Consider the following 22,182-nt stretch of genomic DNA (forward strand, 5'->3'; position numbering starts at 1 on the left):
GAACACTCAATTTCTTCAGTTTCTTTTAAAAATGAAGTCCAAAAATATCCTTAGTAATATGTAGGCTGTATATTTACATCCCAAAAAGGGGTGGGTCAAAGAGATCAAAAGGCGTAGGTGAGATATTTGCCTGGAGTATTTGGTAACCCTTTAGTGAATTTTCACACAGAATCATGAGAAGAGACAAGTCATCAGTTTGGCTGATTTTATTATGCTCGTGTGTTTAAATGGCACCGAATCAAGGCAATAGTGCACTATCAACACAGAGCAGCGGGACGGTACATTCTCGCTCACTCCTGTACTTTATGGCAGGACGAACAAATCCCTGGTCTATACATGCATGATCTTTAGCATGCATGCCAGCAACAGGATATTAAACTGACAAATGACAAAAACAGCCTTAACAAAGGCATAAACATCTCAATGGGGGGTGGGGGGGGGGAATAGAAACCCACAAATAAACCCACAAACCCAAAGCTGAACAGATGACCTTATCAATGCAAACATCAAACAGACTTGGGCCATTTCACAGAAAGAATCAAATTTAGTTTAAAGACGATGACTTCAAAATGTCACTGACGACACAGAAGACCTGTTCCCAAAGCCTCCTCTGAGAAAAACAAAAACAAACCAAACAGACGTCGTCGTGGTGGTTAAAGAATGAGAAAGATTGCAGATCATTCATTTGGTCCAGTAGGCATTTAATAAACTCCATTTTGCCATCTTGCTGCTTATAAAGCAATATGCAAGTCCAGAGCGCTTGAGAATTTAGAATGTTAGAAACTGTTCGCAAAATGTGCGAGCGCTGCGATTCTGATACAGGCCGACTAATCGTCCCACAGTCCGCTGAGTGGCTGACAGTTACTGAATGCACATGAGCAACAGAGAACAAAACCCTTCCACATACATTTGGCAACGCGTTCCTTTGGCAGTCCAAGTCAAGATTGGCAGTGTTGTCTATTTAACACACATGCACAGAAACTAATACAAGTTACATCATTAAATGCACTTACGTGGCCTCGTTTGTCTCGCAACAAAAATAAATCAAATGCAAAACAGTTTTTCAAAGGTCCATGCGTTGGAAAGTCCTTTTGTAATAAAATAAGGATTAGTTTACACTGCAAAAAGTGATTTGTTGCTTAAATGTATAAAAAGTTCGGAATCCATTTGCATTGATATGATTTAAAATGATCAAGTTAATCCAGTATTTTATTTGGAGAAACCTTTTTTATACACATTTACTGTATTTAAAAGCAATTAAACATATATTGTATTAATACTCTGCTTGTCTTGACAAATTATAAAGCCTCAAGTGTCACCTTATCATGGTGGAGGGGTTTGAATACCTGAAGGATCCTAGGAGCTATGTTGTCCAGGGCTATATGCCCCTGGTAGGGTCTCCCAAGGCAAACAGGTCCTTGGTGATGGGTCAGACTAAGAGCTGTTCAGAAGCCCACTATGATTGTTTCAAAACCAAAGGCTAAGACGTCGCCCGGCATGGTGCAACCGGGGCCCCACCCTGGAACCAGGCCCGGGGTTGAAGCTCGTATGTGAGCGCCTGGTGGCCGGGCCTTCCACCATGGGGCCTGGCCAAGCTCAGCCCGAAAGAGCGATGTTGGAACGCCCTCCCTTTGGCCCACCACCTGCCGGAGGGCTCATAAGGGGCCGGTGCATAGTGGATCGGGCCACAGTCGAAGGCGAGGCCTCAGACGACTCGATCTCTGGACACGGAAACTGGCTTTAGGGATGTGGAATGTCACCTCACTTCTCGAGAGAGGCTGGACTATCTACCACTCTGGAGTTGCCCATGGTGAGAGGCGGCGGGCTGGAGTGGGTTTGCTTATAGCCCCCCAGCTAAGCTGCCATGTTTTGGAGTTCAACCCAGTGAACGAGAGAGTCGCTTCCCTTCGAGTCGGGGATAGGTCTCTCACTGTCGTATGTGCCTACGGGCCGAACGGCAGTGCAGAGTACCGGCCCTCTTGGGGTCTCTGGTAGGGGTGCTGGAGAGAGACTGGAGACTCCATCATTCTACTAGGGGACTTCAACGCCCACGTGGGCAGTGACAGAGACACCTGGAGGGGCATGATTGGGAGGAACGCCCCCCCTGATCTGAACCGGAGTGATGTTCTGTTATTGGACTTCTGTGCTAACCACAGCTTGTCCATAACGAACACCATGATCAAGCATAAGGGTGCCCATCAGTGCACATGGCACCAGGACACCCTAGGCCGAAGGTCGATGATCGACTTTGTGGTCGTCTCATCTGACCTCCGGCCGTATGTCTTGGACACTCGGGTGAAGAGAGGGGCGAATCTGTCAACCGATCACTACCTGGTGGTGTGTTGGATCCAATGGCGGGGGAGGAAGCTGGACAGACTCGGCAGATGCAAACGTACTGCGAGGGTCTGCTGGAAATGATTGGCTAAACCCCCTGTCAGAGAGTTCTTCAACTCCCACCTCCGGCAGAGCTTCAAATGGATCCAGAGGGAGTCTGGAGATATTGAGTCTGAATGGACCATGTTCTCCACCTCTATTGTCGGAGCTGCCACTCGGAGCTGTGGCCGTAAGGTCTCCAGTGCCTGTCGATTCGGCAATCCCTGAATCCAGTGGTGGACACCGGAAGTAAGGAAAGCCGTCAAACGGAAGAAGGAGTCCTATCGGGCCTGGCTGGCTTGTGGGGCTCCTGACGGAGCAGCTGACAGGTACGGACAGGCCAAGCAGACTGCAGCCCGGGTAGTTGTAGAGGCAAAAACTCGGGCATGGGAAGAGTCCGGTGAGGCCATGGAGAAAGACGTATCGATTGGCCTCGAAGAGATTCTGGCAAACCGTTCGACGCCTCAGGAGGGGGAAGCAATGCCCTACCAGCACTGTCTACAGTGGAGATGGGCTGCTGTTGACCTCAACTGGGGATATTGTTGGACGGTGGAAGGAATACTTAGAGGATCTCCTAAATACCACTGACACATCTTCCTTTGAGGAAGCAATGGCTGAAGGCTCGGAGGGGGACTCGCCCATCACCCGAGCTGAATTCTTCGAGGTAGTTAATAAGCTCCTCGGTGGCAAGGCGCCGGGGGTGGATGAGATTCGCCCTGAGTACCGGATGTTGCGGGGGTGTCTTGGCTGACATGCCTCTGCAGCATCGCGGTTGGGGACAGTACCTATGGACTGGCAGACCAGGGTGGGGGTCCCTTTTTTTCAAGAAGGGGGACCGGAGAGTGTGTTCCAACTACAGGGGGATCACACTTCTCAGCCTCCCTGGGAAAGTCTATGCCAGGGTACTGGAGAGGAGAATTCGGCCTATAGTGGAAGCTCGGATTCAGGAGGAACAGTGTGGTTTTTGTCCCGGTTGTGGAACACTGGGCCAGCTCTATATCCTTTCCAGGGTGCTGGAGGGTTCATGGGAGTTTGCCCAACCAGTCCAAATGTGTTTTGTGAATTTGGAGAAGGCATTCGACTGTGTTCCTCATGGCACCCTGTGGAGAGTGTTTTGGGAGTATAGGGTCCGGGGCCTCCTGCTTAGGGCTGTTTGGTCCCTTTACGACCAGAGCAGGAGCTTGGTCCGCATTGCCGGCAGTAAGTCAAATTTGTTCTCAGTACATGTTGGTCTCCGGCAGGGCTGCCCTTTGTCACCGGTTCTGTTCATCATTTTAATGGACAGAATTTCTAGACGCAGCCAAGGGCCGGAGAGTGTCCGGTTTGGGGACCACACGATTTCGTCACTGCTCTTTGCAGATGATGTTGTCATGTTGGCAACCTCAGACCAGGGCCCTCATTTATCAACAGTGCGTAGAAAAGGTTCTATATTTCGTCGTATGACTGAAATTTAGAATGTCTAAGTACAAGAAAATCCATATTTATCAAACGTGCGTACACAGTTCTTACGCACATGAGTAAGCAATCGTTGTTGATAAATCCCACAAGTGCGTAAGTGCCATGCTCGTTCACGTTCACAGTCATTAGCATTCAGAAAAGCCTCCAATGAACCATATATGGTGACAACACATCCCTTTAAAAATCACGCGATTGTTTTTTTTTCTGTCACCGCAATTATGGCAAAAAGAGGAACTTCACAAACACAAAATGAGTCAATCATTTTGATGTTGACGGCAATGACAATGACAATGACGACAATAACGTTTAACAACAACAACAACAAATTTGCAACACAAATGATGATTTGTCTAGCAGAAAACAAAATGAAACACTTTTCTATTTACATAGTTAAATTTGTTAGTTTATGATGGTGCTTTTATGGCGATGTGGGTGCAATCTGTGGCTCCAATTCTGTTTGGAAATCTGACGATAGCATGCAAGCCCCATTTTATTTTGGCTTGTTGAGGATTTCAGTAAGGGAACTGTGGGTTGGGTCCAAGGAAATAATTGCATCCAACATTTGTCACAACTGTTTTTTTTAGGGTTAGAAACCAATTACGCATTGTGTTTAAAATGACTTTATATCTATATCTATATATCCATCCATCCATCCATCTATAGATAAAGATATAATCATTTTAAAGACAATGCATAATTGTATATATAAATTTAGTGTCAAATAAATTTAGCACGATCATTCGAATATACTCCAAGGTTTCAACTGATACAAAGCCAAATACGTTAATTGCTGAAGTAACCCTTTACATGCTGTTTTATGTGTAGTATCGCTGTTCTACCACTAGGTTCTCTGCGTAAGCATGCTCAGAGGTGTGCTTATATTTACACACATTTCTACGTATAAGTACAATCCCACACTTTGCGTGAAACTGTTCTTACGCACTCACTACGCACAGAACTGTGCGTACGCACCCTTGATAAATGAGGGCCCTAGACCTTCAGAATGCACTGGGACGGTGGAGGAAGTGGCTAGGGAGAAGGAAGTCTGGGCGTCTCTGCTAAGACTGTTGCCCCCGCGACCTGGCCCCGGATAAGTGGAAGATGATGAATAGATGGATGGACAAACGTAGTTTTTTTTTTTTACTTAGTTGTTTTCAGTTGCATTGTCTTGAGTCTCAGTCATATATTTACATTTTCATCTTTTATTTTGTTACTGTGCATCTAAAGTGAACATTTTAAAAGTATGTCTTCCCTGGGAATCAATCTCATGAATGACCTACAGGAACATGACTTTTGAACATGTTGAAAAAACTACTTTCACTGAACAAAATTATAAACAACAATTATGGTTTGCCTCCATTTTTTATGAGCTGAACTCAAAGAGCTAAGACTATTTCTATGTACTCGACCTATTTCTCTCAAATATTGTTCACAAATCTGTCTAAATTTGTGTTATTGAGCACTTCTCCTTTGCTGAGATAATCCATCCACCTTACAGGTGTGGCATTTCAAGATGCTGACTAGAAGTCATTTTTAATCTAAATGTCAACTAACTCTCATTTGAATATTAGTACTGTCTGCTTAATATCTGCTCACACTTTATTTTGATGCTGCTCTTGTCAGGTTTTAGTTAAGCGATGAAGTGAGGACTCAGTGATGCAGAAGACTTTGCGCTTTTTATTATTAATAAATTCAAACAAAAAACTACCACGTGGAGGAAAACAAGACTGGCATCCGGTCAAAGCAGGACTGGAAATGGTAACAGGATCAGGCATGGTAGGACACAAATGGTACAATAGACGACAAACGGACCCAGGACTGAAAATCCATTGGCTGCATCCAAAATCCCATACTTTCTTGATTAGGTACTTACTTTTAAAGTAATTACTTCACAACTGCTAAAAAGTATGTTCTATATAGTATGAATGTGTGTAGTATGAATGTAATCTGGACATACTACATTTGCCAGGTTGCCCTTATCATGTGACCTACAAGTGTCATTTATGTCGCTTCACTGTCTTATAAGTACTGTGAATTTCAGACATACTTTTGTCACATACTGTGAGAGCAAACAAAGCAGGAAACAAGGGCGGACAGGTGGGGCACATGGCACATAGAAACAAGCATGACAAGCCATGTCTCCCACCGAACATAACAAAAACAACGAGTACATGGCCAGGGAAAACAATCACAAGCCATGTGCGCAAACAAAACATGACACGAACACAGCCAATGAAAGCACTCGCCGACTGAGTGTCCACACAAAACAGGACAACGTGAAAGCACACAGCCAAAGAAAAACATAAGCTGCGTGAAACACAGCACGACAAATGCCGGCAAGTCAAGATGCTTGGGTGGAGCTCAAAGACTGTAAAAAAAGAACATGGACGTAGTGTCGCGACGTCAATCATAGGATTCTGAAGAGCAGTTTTGAAGCATAAAGTAGATACGAGCTGGCCGTTGCCATCTTGCCAGCGCGTCACGCCCAGATAACAGAAAATGGGCAAAGAGGCGGGACGTGGGCAGAGCTGAGGTGACACAATGACTAACAGAGAGCGGATAAATGGCTATCTACCTTTCAATCAAAGTGGCCACACCCTTAATTATGCAGAACTTTAAGGCTTTATATAATGTAAACGAATGAGTTACAAAAAAATTCACCCCCTCACAGTTGTCATGAAGGGCAAAATTAGCCATAATAGTCCAAAACCACAATTTGTACCAGTTTGTAAACATGTTTTTTTCTACTGTAAAGTTGGGCATTTTAACATGGGGCTCAATGAGATTCTGCTCTCTTCTGGAGCATGTCCCTAGTGGCCAGTCGAGGAATTGCAGTTTAAGTCACTTCCATATTGGCTTGAACAGAAACCGGGGAGGTTGCCGCTTGGTGGAGGCAGTAAAGGCGCTTCCTCCTTGGTAGCGAGAGAGTTCCGAAGTGACAGAATCCAGAATCCTCAACAGACACTCTACTGACTATAAGAAACTTTGCAGCTACATCAACTTATTCAACTAATGACAGTTAGTTAACAAGTTACTTATATTAATTAATATATACTATACAATATATTAATTAAATGGTAAAGTATACAGTATAATACAATATTATATAGTATATGTAATGGTTATGTTCGGTGTGTGGACTCTTATGTTGTTTGCCTTTGGTTTCCATGTTTCCTTGCTGTGTTTAGTTCCTGTTCTCTTTGCTAGCCGATTTTTATGGTTACGCATTTTTTTATTAAGTTCACCTGAGTCTTGTTTGGTTCCTCATTGAGGGTACGTTTACACAACAACGATGTACTAAAAACAGAAAATTTTTGCGTTGTTCCGTGTACAGACGACAACGTTGTCAAAACATTCCCTTATTCACAAGGATCGGCGAAAATGACTTAAACACTTTGTTATTCATGCCAAGCCAGTAGTTGCTGATGTCACATTGTAAGAAACTACACGGCAACACGTAATACGCATGCGCATGACGTCACCGTTTTTGCGTTTCTTTTGTTGTTTACATGGAGACAGTAACGTTCAATTTATAACCCGATTTCAAAAGCTTGCGTTCCCAGGTCCCCTTGAGTCATCGCCAAGGAAATGTGCGGCCAAAACGCATAAAAAGTTTTCAATTTTTAGTTGAAAGTAATGTCATGTAAACGCCCCCTTAGCCATGCATTTAAGCCTTTGGTTGGGTTCTTCTCTTCGACATATATTGTCTTTAAATGCGTGAAGCTGTTACATTGATTTTTATTTTATTTTATGATGTAACCAAGCCTTGTTTACTGAAATCAAATGTGACTTTGCCAGTTTGGATACAATCTCCAAATCACTGGTTCGAAACAAATGATTTGCGAAGGTTTTAAAGCCTTCATCACTAGCTGCTGTTTAGATCCTCCACTCCTCTTTCCTTGCCCGAATCCTAACGGTATAATACGTCATGGTAGTATTTCTTGCACTGTTTATGCTGATTTAAATAAAAACTATTGTATTACACAACTGTTTTATTACAATATAGTAAAATGTAATTGGAATATAATGAAAATAACCACTGAGAATGTTAATTACAAGGTAGAAAAAGCTAAATTTCCCAATTTGGACTGGAAATGTGTTTAATTTAATTCAAAACATCTAAAAATTGTCCTAATACAAAGTATATATATTTTTTCTTTTAATTCTGGCATGAAATGTGATTTTTTTTTTTTTTTTTTTTAAGTGAAATGCATCTTTTTGTAGTTTATTTCACTGAAACCTTTAAAAAAAAAGTGTTTTCTCAATTTCAGTTGTATTGATTAGTTGACATGAAAGTTGAGTGAAGGCAACTAAAAGCAAGATCACTTTTTACAGTGTAGATTCTGCTCACAGTCCCATCTGCACAGGTATTCCTCCCTCTTGCTCTCATGCTCAACTGTACAAACGCACAAACATCAGTATGACCCATCTCCTCTGGAGGTGATTCTCATGCTGGTGGCCTGTGGCGATCGTGTTCATAGATGAGTGCTGTCCTGTGTGTCAAATCTGTGTCCCTCTGCTGGCCCTGCGCTAGGCTTGCGAGCGCCGGCCTGGTTAGGCACTGGTGACAGAAGATCTGGTCTGATCAGATACCTGCAGAAATGACCAATGTTCATGAGCGAAGTGTTAAACAGCCAAGTGTGTGTTTCCTCAACAGAATACAACATCTATTAAAGCATAAAAATACAAAAAAGTATATACTCGTTTTTTAAATTACAATTGAAGTATGTAGTTTCTGTAAACCTAGCAAAATTACAATAAGCATACGTTTACATACCCCTTACAGAATCTGTGAAAATGTGAATCATTTACATTTAGCACTGTCCTTAATAAGATATTTTACAAAAAACATGTCTACATAGTCCACAAGACAAAAAAAATAAATAGCTGAATTTATTAAAGGTGTCATGAACTGCCTTTTTTATTTTTTATACTGTATTCTGAGATCAACTAATGACGTTTGTGTGGTTTTTACATTCAAAAACATCATAATGAATAAGTAATAGGCTATTTTCTTCACTGGTTTTTGAGGCTCTCTCCTGAATGCTGGGTTTTGATGAGAGTGCCGCACTTGAGACATAAGCCCAATTTATACTTCTGCGCCAAGTCCACGCAGAAGGTACGGCGTACCATATGAATAGATGCGTTACATACGCCGTACCTGATGCGCACCTCTCTAAAAATGTAACTACCCGTCAATTCTATGCAGGCCGCAAGCGCCATGATTGGTCTGCCAGAACCAGCTTCTTCAGATCTAAATAAATAAATAAATAAATCTGATAAATAAAATAAGATATATAAATAAATCTGCGATAGGAGTGTGGGTGTCCAGAAATGATCTGGATAGTTTCATCCTATATCTGCTATATGACACAATATTTTGTAGTGCAGAGAATCTTTATGTTAGTGAATAAATACATAGATCTGCTGTGTATAGTTAATTTATTTTCCCATTAAAACCAAAGATGTTAATCAGTGATTGTATATCAAGAACAGGGACACATCACAATGGGTGCATTACGTTTTGTGATTTCAATGGAATGAATAGTCTCTGCAACAGGAACCGATTGAAGCGCTAGTCAGTGCACAAGCCACCAATACTGAAAACAGCGGCCACGAGCACTCTGCATGATTTCACAAACGCATTCAGTGTCAGATCACCTCATGTTAATCTACTAGTCAACAAGAAATGCTTCATTTGTATACAACAACTCAAGGTGCAGAAAAAAACGCTTTCTGCCAGCATCACTGCTGATACTTCAGGTGCATGCAATGACAGTGTAAACAAATCACTTCTTCGGCATTTGCCTTGAGACTGGGGTTAGCATCAACATGCCTGTGGACACTGCCCACTAGCGGTCTGCATGTGTAATTGCATATTGACACGGACAACAATGCAGAAATATAAATGAAATAGGGCATAGAGGATACGGCGTAGGTCCAACGAAGAAGTATAAATGAAATAGGGCATAGAGGATGCGGCGTAGGTCCAACGCAGAAGTATAAATCAGCCGTTAGAAGTAAACGTCCACGGTTTACGTCCGGGAAGTAAACGGGAAGTAAACGTCCACGGGATTGATTGTTTTGAAAGCGTCAACTGGAATAATTCTCTGACCGGGCTCTCAAAACGTATTTATCAAACAAACACAATGACTTATCACGCCCTTCAAATATCAAGTCAAGAGAGTGAACAAGTGAACATTAACAACGCAGATCAAGCAATGAATGTTATTTCACTATTTAAGATTCACCGGCCTGCCGACGTGCTTATGTTTTGGTAGCCCGTCTGGAAAACACATAGCCCCGGGATGTTGGGCTTTGCGAGCCCTGGCTCACACGTCTGAGTCTGATCCCGAATCACAATGAAACAACAAATAAAGGATTCTCCAGCCTGTGACAGCGTGCTAAAGGTATGTTCTGTTAGACATAATCAATACGATCTGTAACAATGCAATACTATCACATATTTAAAAAAAAACCTGTTTTGCTCACATAAGTGTGTTGCACCATTCCTGTCAGATCCAGTATAGAAGGCACAGCATTGTGTTTTAATCTCAATATGTGACCAGTCACGGAAAGTAGGGACAAAAGTCGGTTCTGGGGCATTTTGAGTTATTCACAGATTCTGAAAGTGTAGTCTCCAAGCTTTCCAACGATGTGTAACACATGGAAATCTGATAATATTTGGAGAAGTTGTGGCCATCCTAATGTATGCCTTTAGAAAAGTGTAAACGAGAGAAAACAGCCTCTAAAATTTGGCAGTTCTCACCTGCTGGGAGTGACAATAGGGCTCATTTACATCTCATTTAGATAAGCCATACCCCCTGTAAAGCTGCATGGTTGCTAGTAACGACAGACGCAACGGGAAAAATCGGACCACATAATAATTAAGATGCTAACATTACCATCTAGAAGCCCATTATAGTAATGTTTTTTTTTTTGGCAAGTGATACGATGCTAACGATTACAATTAAAACGACAGTTAAGAACAATAGGTAGGTGTGGGAAGGTCTAAACATGAGATAACGTGTGTGTGTTCTTAGAGATGTGGGTACACTTCTTAACCGTGGCTATAATGTCGGGGTATGACGCATGTCATCAAGTTTTGACGCAACTCGATCAGAGGATCGACTCCGCCTTTTGCCACACACTCTAACCGAGAAACACTTATTAATAAACACGTGTTAGATGCTTTATTTCCACTAACATTTTCTCAATTCTTTTTGAAAATAAATGCCTTTCCGATCTGATATGTGATGGGAAAAGGGAGTAGAGAGAGTGTGGCAAAAGGCAGATTCGGTTACAGATTTGAGCCATTTCTCTGCCTTTATCCCTGTCAAATGTTACTATCGATATAGCCTCTGATTTCTTACGGTCCAACTCGTCTGACCCAAGTCTGATACATTCTTCCTCTTCTTCATCTTCGCTCAGTTGTAGATTAGGGATATTATCCAGTCTTATTATGCTGCTTTCATCATCGCTCAGATCATCTCTACAGCTGGCCAGAGCGCTGCATCAATAATTAGCCACGCGTCCCTTGGAGGGCGGGGCAATAATAAAGGCCAGTATGGAAATACACAGACAAAACAAGGTGATTTCAACCTAAAAATATACGCTTTTAAATATACAATTAATGCCATCTCAAACACGTAGAGGCTTCTTCGTGATTTCAACTAAAAGATTATGCAAAAAAGCGAAAATCACATAATTTGAAAAAAACCCCTCTTCTTTCTCATTTTTCTCAATAGTAGAGCTGCCGACTTGTGTCCCTGGTTTCCGTGACGGGTCACATACAGTCTTGTTCAAAATAATAGCAGTACAATGTGACTAACCAGAATAATCAAGGTTTTTCGTATATTTTTTTTATTGCTACGTGGCAAACAAGTTACCAGTAGGTTCAGTAGATTCTCAGAAAACAAATGAGACCCAGCATTCATGATATGCACGCTCTTAAGGCTGTGCAATTGGGCAATTAGTTGAAAGGGGTGTGTTCAAAAAAATAGCAGTGTGGCATTCAATCACTGAGGTCATCAATTTTGTGAAGAAACAGGTGTGAATCAGGTGGCCCCTATTTAAGGATGAAGCCAACACTTGTTGAACATGCATTTGAAAGCTGAGGAAAATGGGTCGTTCAAGACATTGTTCAGAAGAACAGCGTACTTTGATTAAAAAGTTGATTAGAGAGGGGAAAACCTATAAAGAGGTGCAAAAAATGATAGGCTGTTCAGCTAAAATGATCTCCAATGCCTTAAAATGGAGAGCAAAACCAGAGAGACGTGGAAGAAAACGGAAGACAACCATCAAAATGGATAGAAGAATAACCAGAATGGCAAAGGCTCAGCCAATGATCACCTCCAGGATGATCAAAGACAGTCTGGAGTTACCTGTAAGTACTGTGACAGTTAGAAGACGTCTGTGTGAAGCTAATCTATTTTCAAGAATCCCCCGCAAAGTCCCTCTGTTAAAAAAAAGGCATGTGCAGAAGAGGTTACAATTTGCCAAAGAACACATAGACTGGCCTAAAGAGAAATGGAGGAACATTTTGTGGACTGATGAGAGTAAAATTGTTCTTTTTGGGTCCAAGGGCCACAGGCAGTTTGTGAGACGACCCCCAAACTCTGAATTCAAGCCACAGTACACAGTGAAGACAGTGAAGCATGGAGGTGCAAGCATCATGATATGGGCATGTTTCTCCTACTATGGTGTTGGGCCTATTTATCGCATACCAGGGATCATGGATCAGTTTGCATATGTTAAAATACTTGAAGAGGTCATGTTGCCCTATGCTGAAGAGGACATGCCCTTGAAACGGTTGTTTCAACAAGACAATGACCCAAAACACACTAGTAAACGGGCAAAGTCTTGGTTCCAAACCAACAAAATTAATGTTATGGAGTGGCCAGCCCAATCTCCAGACCTTAATCCAATTGAGAACTTGTGGGGTGATATCAAAAATGCTGTTTCTGAAGCAAAACCAAGAAATGTGAATGAATTGTGGAATGTTGTTAAAGAATCATGGAGTGGAATAACAGCTGAGAGGTGCCACAAGTTGGTTGACTCCATGCCACACAGATGTCAAGCAGTTTTAAAAAACTGTGGTCATACAACTAAATATTAGTTTAGTGATTCACAGGATTGCTAAATCCCAGAAAAAAAAAATGTTTGTACAAAATAGTTTTGAGTTTGTACAGTCAAAGGTAGACACTGCTATTTTTTTGAACACACCCCTTTCAACTAATTGCCCAATTGCACAGCCTTAAGAGCGTGCATATCATGAATGCTGGGTCTTGTTTGTTTTCTGACAATCTACTGAACCTACTGGCAACTTGTTTGCCACGTAGCAATAAAAAATATACTAAAAACCTTGATTATTCTGGTTTGTCACATTGTACTGCTATTATTTTGAACAAGACTGTATGTCTGCAAATCCAGTGTCGACTTGTGTCTTGTTAACAAACGATTATCTTGCTATCTTCTGCGTGTTTATTGGTAGTTTAGCTCCACAAGTCGGTGGGCGGGGCTACAGAAGCAGCAGTACACATTTATCTGTAGAGGTGGCAGTTCCCTTCTTCTAATACATCACTGATTTGAGAGCTCACGTTTTCTGGGCCTATAAAAGCTTTTCTTTGACTAACAAGGACGTTTTCAGCTCTGAAATGTACAGGATATTCTTATATTACCATGACCTTTTATATATCAAAGGCTCAAGGGAAAGTTGATTTCACAATTCATCACCCCTATAAATGGCTACTGTTGTGATGTCACTGTATACTCACACGACATCATGGAGCTCCAGGCGTGTGTCAGGGGAAGGGTTGATAAGAATATAGGACAGTCTGTTGCCCTGGTCCGTCATCCCATCTGACACAAGAAGAGCAGGACACAAGACTATTAGTCACAAAGTCCAAACATACGATATCAGATATGATATATTAAAATGAGGCATAAATATTTTTGAAGTATTTGTTTTGCATATAACATTTCCACCCATTTGGATTACATAGATTTTAACCTAAACTAGTAAACCTGATGTGGTGCATATGTGTCAGTCATAAAAGAAACAAGATTTTATAATACTGTAATACTAATGAACTCAATGTGTTTTAATAGCTTTATAAATTTGTCATCAATAAATCCAATTCAACTGCATTATATTTTAATTAACTGCTTGTTCCACAGCTAGACATATTTTAACCATGTTCATATTTATTTTAACTGAATAATTTTTTTCCACATAAGGGGGAAAAAGCAATTTGAATAAATGTTCAAAAAAAAAATGTGTCTAATAAACAAGTCTCATTCTGCATTCATTTGATCAAAATGAAAGTAATTCAGAAATCATTCTAATATGCAGATTTGCTGCTCAAGAGTCGCCGCTTTGGACTTTCAGTTTGTTTTCACTTGTCACGTGTTTCTTTGATATGACTCCCGGCACTCTGTCACCATAGTCACCGTCATTACTAGTTCATATGTGTCAGCTGTTTTAATTATCATCCTCGGTTGTGTTGCTACTTAAGTTGTTCCTTCCCCTGCACTCCTTTTCTGCTCACTGTTATGTTTGCACTGCCTGCCTTTCAGAATTAGTTTTGATAACTCTCGTGGATGCTGGCCAACAAATTCAGGCCCCTCTTATATCGAAATCCCCCTCCATTTCTCTTAAAAAAATTCTCCTTTTAGACTCTAATTCATGACTGGTGTTTTATTTTGCTCTGTCCTCAACAGAGTCTGCACTTCTGTGTTCGTCAATATGCATGCGACAGAGTCTCAAGGGTCAAGGGTTACTCTTTCGCTGTAAATCGATGCTTATAGCAATCCGCCAGAAGTTTGTTATTTTAGTCTATGAAGCTTTAAATATCAATATTTTTCTTACACAAAGCTGCCACTTTGCTTCAGAAGGCCTTTATTAAAGGTCCCATGGCATGGATTTTTTTTTTTTTTTTTTAATAATGTTTTCTGAGGTGTACTTTTTAGTTGTGAGGCGTATATTGTTAGTGTGGTTTTTACATCAAAAAATGTCATAATTTAGAAATAAAAGGCATTTTTTCTATACTGATATTAGCCCTCTTACTGGAATGCTCTGTTTCAAGGGGGCGTGTCTGCTGTGAGTCTTCAGTGAAAACACCCACTGTTGTGATTGGCTGACATCTTTGCATTTGAAATGAGATTATGTGTGGAGGGGGCGTGGACATTACTCACTGCCAGTCTAAAGAGAGAGAGATGAAGCTGGGGAATGTGTGCTAAAAAAACTGTTATTTTATATATATAGTCACGCAAGTTTATTTTGTTTGTATCTGAGAGCTCTAAATTAACACGAGTGAACTTTGCAACGTTATTTCTCTCACAAAATGCTTTCCCCACATTTGATCGCTCTCTGTAGTTTAATCATTTAAATAACAGATTTGTTTCATGCTGCTAACAGAAATGACGTGAAGTTGATTGTTTTAGTCACTGGCTTGATTCACTGATGCATCAAAACGGCGAGCGGCAGGACTGACAGTATTAAACGACTTAGAAAGAAAGTCTGTGTTAGGGATGTCAACGATTAATCGATGATCGATTAATTGTCGATAAGACATTTGATCGATAAGACTTATCGATCATCGATTAAGCAGGGTCATGCGCGTGCGTGAGGAAGCGGGAGGAAAAATGATGCGAGCGTGCCCGAGTTCTATTTGGAACCATTTTACAGCTGGAGTTACACACCTTCATCAGGAATGCAAGCTTGCATGTGCATTCACAGCCTTTTGTTTTGTGCAAATGTAAGTTGTAATATTGTGTTTATATTGTGCAGGCCTATCTATAGCTGATTTATCTCGTAAGGATGCATTTGGTTAATAATTCCGTCCTTCGGATGAGACGTTAAACCAAGGTCCTGACTCTCTGTGGTCATTAAAAATCCCAGGATGTTCTTCGATAAAGAGTAGGGGTGTAACCCCGGCATCCTGGCCAAATTTGCCCACTGGCCTCTGTCCATCATGGCCTCCTAATCTTCCCCCTATCCTGATTGGCTTCATCACTCTGTCTCCTCTCCACCAATCAGCTGGTGTGTGGTGAGCGTTCTGGCGCAATATGGCTGCCGTCGCATCATCCAAGTGGATGCTGCACATTGGTGGTGGTTTGAGGAGATTCCCCCTTCTATGTAAAGCGCTTTGAGTGCCTAGAAAAGCGCTATATAAATGTAATGAATTATTATTATTATTATTATTATTAACGTTAGAGGTGAGCGGTAAAAGCGTGGCGGTGATCAGCCTCAGCGTGCAGGTCCAACAGCACTAATAATAGTGTTTCATTGCGTTGATCCAGGAAGAGCGTGTGCACAACATGAGTCACGCATTCTGACTCGCGCATGTAACTTAGTTCAAGTTCACTTGTGCATTCGCATCAGATTGTGCTGAAGTAATTTGTAATATTACATTTATTTTGTGACGTTATATATGTGATCAATCATATAGGATGCGTTTCTTTCAGCGAAATAAAACGCACTAACAAAAGGCTTCAGTCAGTGATGGCTACCGGTTTTCATTCAGTGCTTCGGCTTTAGCGCATACAGAGCAATGCATAATAACGATGATTGGGATGGTCATATTATATAACAGAAATGAGAACACTTTTAATAAATGGTTGTAGTCATTGGGTTTAGGTGCCGTGTTCAGAGTGTTGTTCCTAGAGCGCGTGAGCATCACGCGTCTCCCATTCTGAAGATGAATATCAGCAACTCAATTCAAGTTCACTTGTCCATTCGCATCATTTTGTGAAGATATATAATTTGTAATATTTTGTTAACTTTATATAAATCTGATTAATCTCATATAGGAAGCTTTTTGTTGAGTTAAATAATGCGCTAACAAAGAGATTCAGTGCCTTGCCTAACTTACCAGTGTTGATTCAGCGCATCAGCTTCAGCTCGCGCTGTTCAAACAGCAACGCACGACTAATAATAACTATCATTGGGACTGTCACATTACATAACATTAATGAAAACAATATTGTAATAAATCGTTTTGAATTAACTGGGTTTAGGTGACGTTTCAGCACGTTGCTCTTGCAAGTGCGTCCACAAATTATGTATAACAGATCTGAGGCGGCGTTCGTGTTGTATTACATGTTATATTTGGGTATTAAATAAGTAATTAAATTAAATTATAAATAGCATCGACTAATTTTACAATCCCATAGCCCTTTGTTTAGATAAAAAAAATCCTTCTCATTCATTTGGTGAAGAACATAGCGTTTTGAGCAGCATTGCACATCCAAGCCACTGCTAGACGCATATTTCAGTATTATGGTTAACGATTAATCGATTAATTGATCGTTAATTTAAACGACGATCGATCATGGGAATTTGTGAAAATTGACATCCCTAGTCTGTGTAAACTTCAATGATTAGCTACACATCAGAACTCACTGATCCCAGATCAGGCATTAATGAACACTGTTACTCACTGTTTGTGGCGGTGCTGTTGAATCTGTATGGTAAAGCCTGTGGTGACATTGCGACTGATAAACTGAATCCATTCTCTACTAATTCTCTGGGCGGCAAAGCAGAGGAAGGGAAGGAAACCTTTCCTAGTATGACGTCATTACAGGAGAATTCAAGATCAGCTCGTCTCAAAGGCAGAGAAAGACAGCTAGAACTCAGTATACACCGATCAAAATGTCTAGCCACTTGGGGACAATATTCAGGCTAGGGGAACTCATATTAATGTTGAAAAACCTCATAAAATAAAAATGTCATGCCATGGGACCTTTAACCCCCTGGAGTCGTGTGGAGAAGTTATATTGTGGATAGATGCACTTTTATAGACGTCAAAAACAACAAACGTTCACTGCCATATAAAGCTTGGAAGAGCCAGGACATTTTCAATCTAACTGATTTGTAATCGCTTGATAGAAGAATGCCGTATACACCTCGGATGACATGAGGGTGAGTAAATCATGGGCTAATTTTAATTTTTGGGTGAACAATCCTTTTAAGTAAACTTAGTTGTTTGGAATATTATTCTTGTGCCATCTTCTTGCCTGCATACACCTGTGACCAGGGGCGTCGGACTGGGGGGATAAAGGGTACCGAGTAACCAGGGCCCGAGGCAGGGGGGGGCCCTTAGAAGTCAGTTTTCTATACATACACATACATGGTACGGGGGCCCAGTAAGATGGTTTGTACCCAGGGCCCAAAATTTGGTGCTACGCCGCTGCCTGTGACATCGATATATTTCTTATTATTGTCAATGCTTAAAACAGTTGTGCTGCTTAATATTTTTGTGGAAACAGTGATGATTTTTTTAAGGATTCTCTGATGAAATTTCAAAAGAACAGCATTTATGAAATCCTTCATTTTTTTTTTATAGCTAGTGATATTTTTTAGGATTCTTTGATAAATAAAATACAAAAATAATAATTATACTTGTATTCAGCTTGTATTTTTAATATTGATAAAAAAAATAGTGAAACATTTTGTTTGAAAATATTTCTAGTTTGAATAAATGGTTATTGATCTTGATACATTTTTATTTCATTAAAGAATCTGTGTCACACATTGATAATTGAGTATCAAATCATCATATTAGAATGATTTCTGGAGGATCATGTGACACTGAAGACTGGAGTAATGATGCTGATAAAATTAAAATATAATACCATTATTTTAAATATTTCACAATATATTGTACTATAGTACTGTTTTTGTTTTTCAAAAATATATAATACTTATGTAAATAGTAATGTTTTCAAACTTCTGACTGGTACTGTATGTATATATACATAATATATATATATCTTTAGTCTTTTTTTTTTATTATCTGTGTACTGTTTTTGTCTCTGTGTACTGTATGTAAGCTTCTTCTGTCACCAAACAGATTCCTTGTGTGTGCAAACATACTTGGCAATAAAGCTCTTTCTGATTCTGATTCTGAAAAAGATAGTAGATATGCAATATTATATATTTAGCTACAGTAAATCACCCAGTCTGAAAAAGAAGCGGTGTGCACACTCACTAAATCCAGATGGCGAGAGCCCCAGGTGCTTCATGCGTGTGCGGACCAAAGCGTTGAGCTCCTGCCTCTCGGAGCGGCGGAAAAGGCTGAGTCTCTGCTGGCTGATGCGCTCCGCAGCGCTCCCAACTCCCTTGGCCCCGCCGGAGCTCCGTCCACCTTTACGACTCAATCGACGAGCCCACTGCATGCTCTTCCTCCTCAGGAGCGGGTGGTCCATAGCCTGTGACGATGAAGAGGACGACGAGGGCGGCTCGGACGATGTCGAGTTACGGTGAAGCCCGGAGCGGCAGAGCAGAGGCTCACGCGGCTCTCGCGTATCCTCATAATCCTCCACCGTGATGGACACCTGAGACTGAGACAAGGCACACAGTCATTCCTCCACAGAAACACGATAATATCCACAGCAGAAAGATGTGACTTTTTCAAGTAACCTGTTTACATAACTCGTTACCTGTAATGTGTTACTTTACAAGTTACTTAAAAAAGTAATCTGATTACGTAACTCACATTACTTGTAATGCATTACTTGTTACTTGAAAAAGTAAACTGATTACAGAGCTCACGTTACTTGTAATCTGTTACTTGAAAAAGTAAACTGATTACGTACTACACATTACTTGTAATGTTACATGTTACTTGAAAAAGTAATCTGATTATATAACTCACGTTACTTGTAGTGTGTTACTTGAAAAAGTAATCTGATTACATAGCTCACATTACTTGTAATGCGTTACTTGAAAAAGTAAACTGATTGCGTAATACACGTTACTTGTAATGTTACATGTTACTTGAAAAAGTAATCTGATTATATAACTCACGTTACTTGTAGTGTGTTACTTGAAAAAGTAATCTGATTACATAGCTCACATTACTTGTAATGTTACATGTTACTTGAAAAAGTAATCTGATTATATAACTCACGTTACTTGTAGTGTGTTACTTGAAAAAGTAATCTGATTACATAGCTCACATTACTTGTAATGCGTTACTTGAAAAAGTAAACTGATTGCGTAATACACGTTACTTGTAATGTTACATGTTACTTGAAAAAGTAATCTGATTATATAACTCATGTTACTTGTAATGCATTTCTTTACTTGTTACTTGAAAAAGTAATCTGATTACATAACTCATGTTACTTGTAATACGTTACTTTACGAGTTATTTAAAAAATAAATCTGATTACATAACTCGCGTTACTTGTAATGTGTTACTTGTTTCTTGAAAAAGTAACCTGAATACATAACTCGCGTTACTTGTAATGTGTTACTTGAAAAAGTAATCTGACTACATAGCTCACATTACTTGTAATGTGTTACTTGAAAAATTAACCTGATTACATAACTCATGTAACTTGTAATGTGTTACTTTACTTGTTACTTGAAAAAGTAATCTGACTACATAGCTCACATTACTTGTAATGTGTTACTTGAAAAATTAACCTGATTACATAACTCATGTAACTTGTAATGTGTTACTTTACATGTTACTTAAAAAAGTAATCAGATTATTTAACTCACATAATGCGTTGCTTGTAATGCTTTGCGTTACTTGTTACTTGAAAAAGTAATCAGAATACAGAATACAGAATCAGAACTCAAGTTACTTGTAATGCTTTACCCCAACAATGTCTAGAACACCTTCACAAACACAAAACAACATCCTGGCTACAACACAGAATAAATTAACAACTACAAAGTAACAAACTGAAAGTTGTTTTTAACATTGATAATAATAATAATAATGAGTAAATGTTTCTTGAGCAGCAAATCGTCATATTAGAATGATTTTTTGAAGGATCATGTGACACTGAAGACTGGAGTAATGATGCTGAAAATTATACTTTGATCACAGGAGTAAACTACAAATTAGAAAACTGCGATTTAAACTGTAATAATATTTCCCAATATTTCTGTTTTTAGAGTTTTTTTCTATCAAATAAATGCAGCCTTGGTGAACAAAAGAGACTTCATAGAAAACCATTAAAAAACAATTGTTCCAAACTTTTGGCTGGTATAATGTACCTCTGAAACAGGAAGTTTCTGTGCTTCAGTGCGGTAGATGCCAATGGGAATGTCTCCTGTCGACGAGCACAGCTTCTGGTAAAGCCGGCCGTAAGTGCGAATCCACAGATCCTCCTCTGTGATCTTCATCTACAAGGAATATCAAGACAGTATTATCATCAATGTCCTAAAATCCATTATGACCGCCATCATTATTGGCATAATTGTCCAGATACTAAGTTATAGTCTCATTATGACTGAGAGATGAGCCGCTGGCACTCACAGCACACAGAAGCCAGATCCAGGCATGGAGTCCAGACCGAGCAGTAGTCTGGTGATGGAGATCATGTAGTCCTTCACAAAGACTAAAACACACCACACAGACATAATGACTCAACGACACATTCAATTCAGCTTAGGGTTGCTTTTACTGTGAAACTGTACATTCAGTATTGGCTCAGAGCTTCTGTTTTGGGATTGTGTTATTGACTGTGTTCCATCCATATCATGCTCAAAATCTGTTAATCTTAAACTAAACAACATGGAAACATGGAACATGGAAATCAAACAAAATAATGTCCAGACATCTAAATAAAGCCTCTCCCATGATTAGGGCATTGACACATATAGTTACAGGACTTATTATTGGTCATATTGGATCATAATGGCAAGTCTACAATCTGCCTTTCGGACCCGAGAATAAACACTCTTATGGCTCTATTAATCAAAAAAAAAAAAAAAAAGGAATTACTTCTGGTCTGAAGTTTGTCTTAAACTGTGAACAGGTATAACTTAACTCAGGGCCGGCGTTTGCTATAGGCGAGCTAGGCGGTCGCCTAGGGCGACAATTGTGTTAGGGGCGCGAGCGCACTCTAGTGCCGCCCAATTACTTCCCATTAAGCATAGAATCGGAACAAGCGAAATACAACATAATGTTCATTAAACATGATCGTCATAGGGTGCCCCCTCAGCCACACGTTTAATTACTTATCAACCTGATTATTAGATGAATTGATGGTGATTATTAATTATTAGTTCAGGCGTTAGGTCAGGCAAGTGCTCATCTGCGCGTTCATCAAAAATGAGGCGCCTAAACCACGCACAGGGACGGAAAAAGAGAAAAAAAGAAAGGAAGAAAATCAAAAGAAAGCCCAGTATAGAGGTTAGTCTTCTTATCTCAGCCAATAAGTTGTCAAACTAAATAAAATTACTTAGTATCAATCTTATCAACTAATATTTATTTTATAAATATTATTAATATTGTCACTAAGCTATCCCTTGCTAGTTTTCTACATAATTACTATACGTATTGCAAACATAACTTCACTGACAATAATCTACAATAACCTACATGG

The 22,182-nt window shown here is 40.1% G+C and overlaps 1 protein-coding gene across 1 annotated transcript in view; it reads right to left on the reverse strand.

Annotated features, from left to right (window-relative positions):
• Positions 1-205: 205 nt before the first annotated feature.
• kcnt2b (potassium sodium-activated channel subfamily T member 2b) overlaps positions 206-22,182 on the reverse strand; it is a 112,533-nt gene continuing 90,556 nt past the window's right edge. Inside the window, exons 26-31 of the mRNA XM_067426941.1 lie at positions 21,116-21,181; positions 20,849-20,977; positions 18,825-19,176; positions 18,710-18,739; positions 13,608-13,692; positions 206-8,424 (exon numbers count right to left, since the gene is read on the reverse strand). Coding sequence (XP_067283042.1) covers positions 8,307-8,424; positions 13,608-13,692; positions 18,710-18,739; positions 18,825-19,176; positions 20,849-20,977; positions 21,116-21,181 — 780 coding nt within the window. The 3' untranslated portion in view covers positions 206-8,306. The remainder of the gene's footprint in view (positions 8,425-13,607; positions 13,693-18,709; positions 18,740-18,824; positions 19,177-20,848; positions 20,978-21,115; positions 21,182-22,182) is intronic.

The sequence above is a fragment of the Pseudorasbora parva genome, chromosome 2 (assembly GCF_024679245.1).
Source record: "Pseudorasbora parva isolate DD20220531a chromosome 2, ASM2467924v1, whole genome shotgun sequence".
NCBI lineage: Eukaryota > Metazoa > Chordata > Actinopteri > Cypriniformes > Gobionidae > Pseudorasbora > Pseudorasbora parva.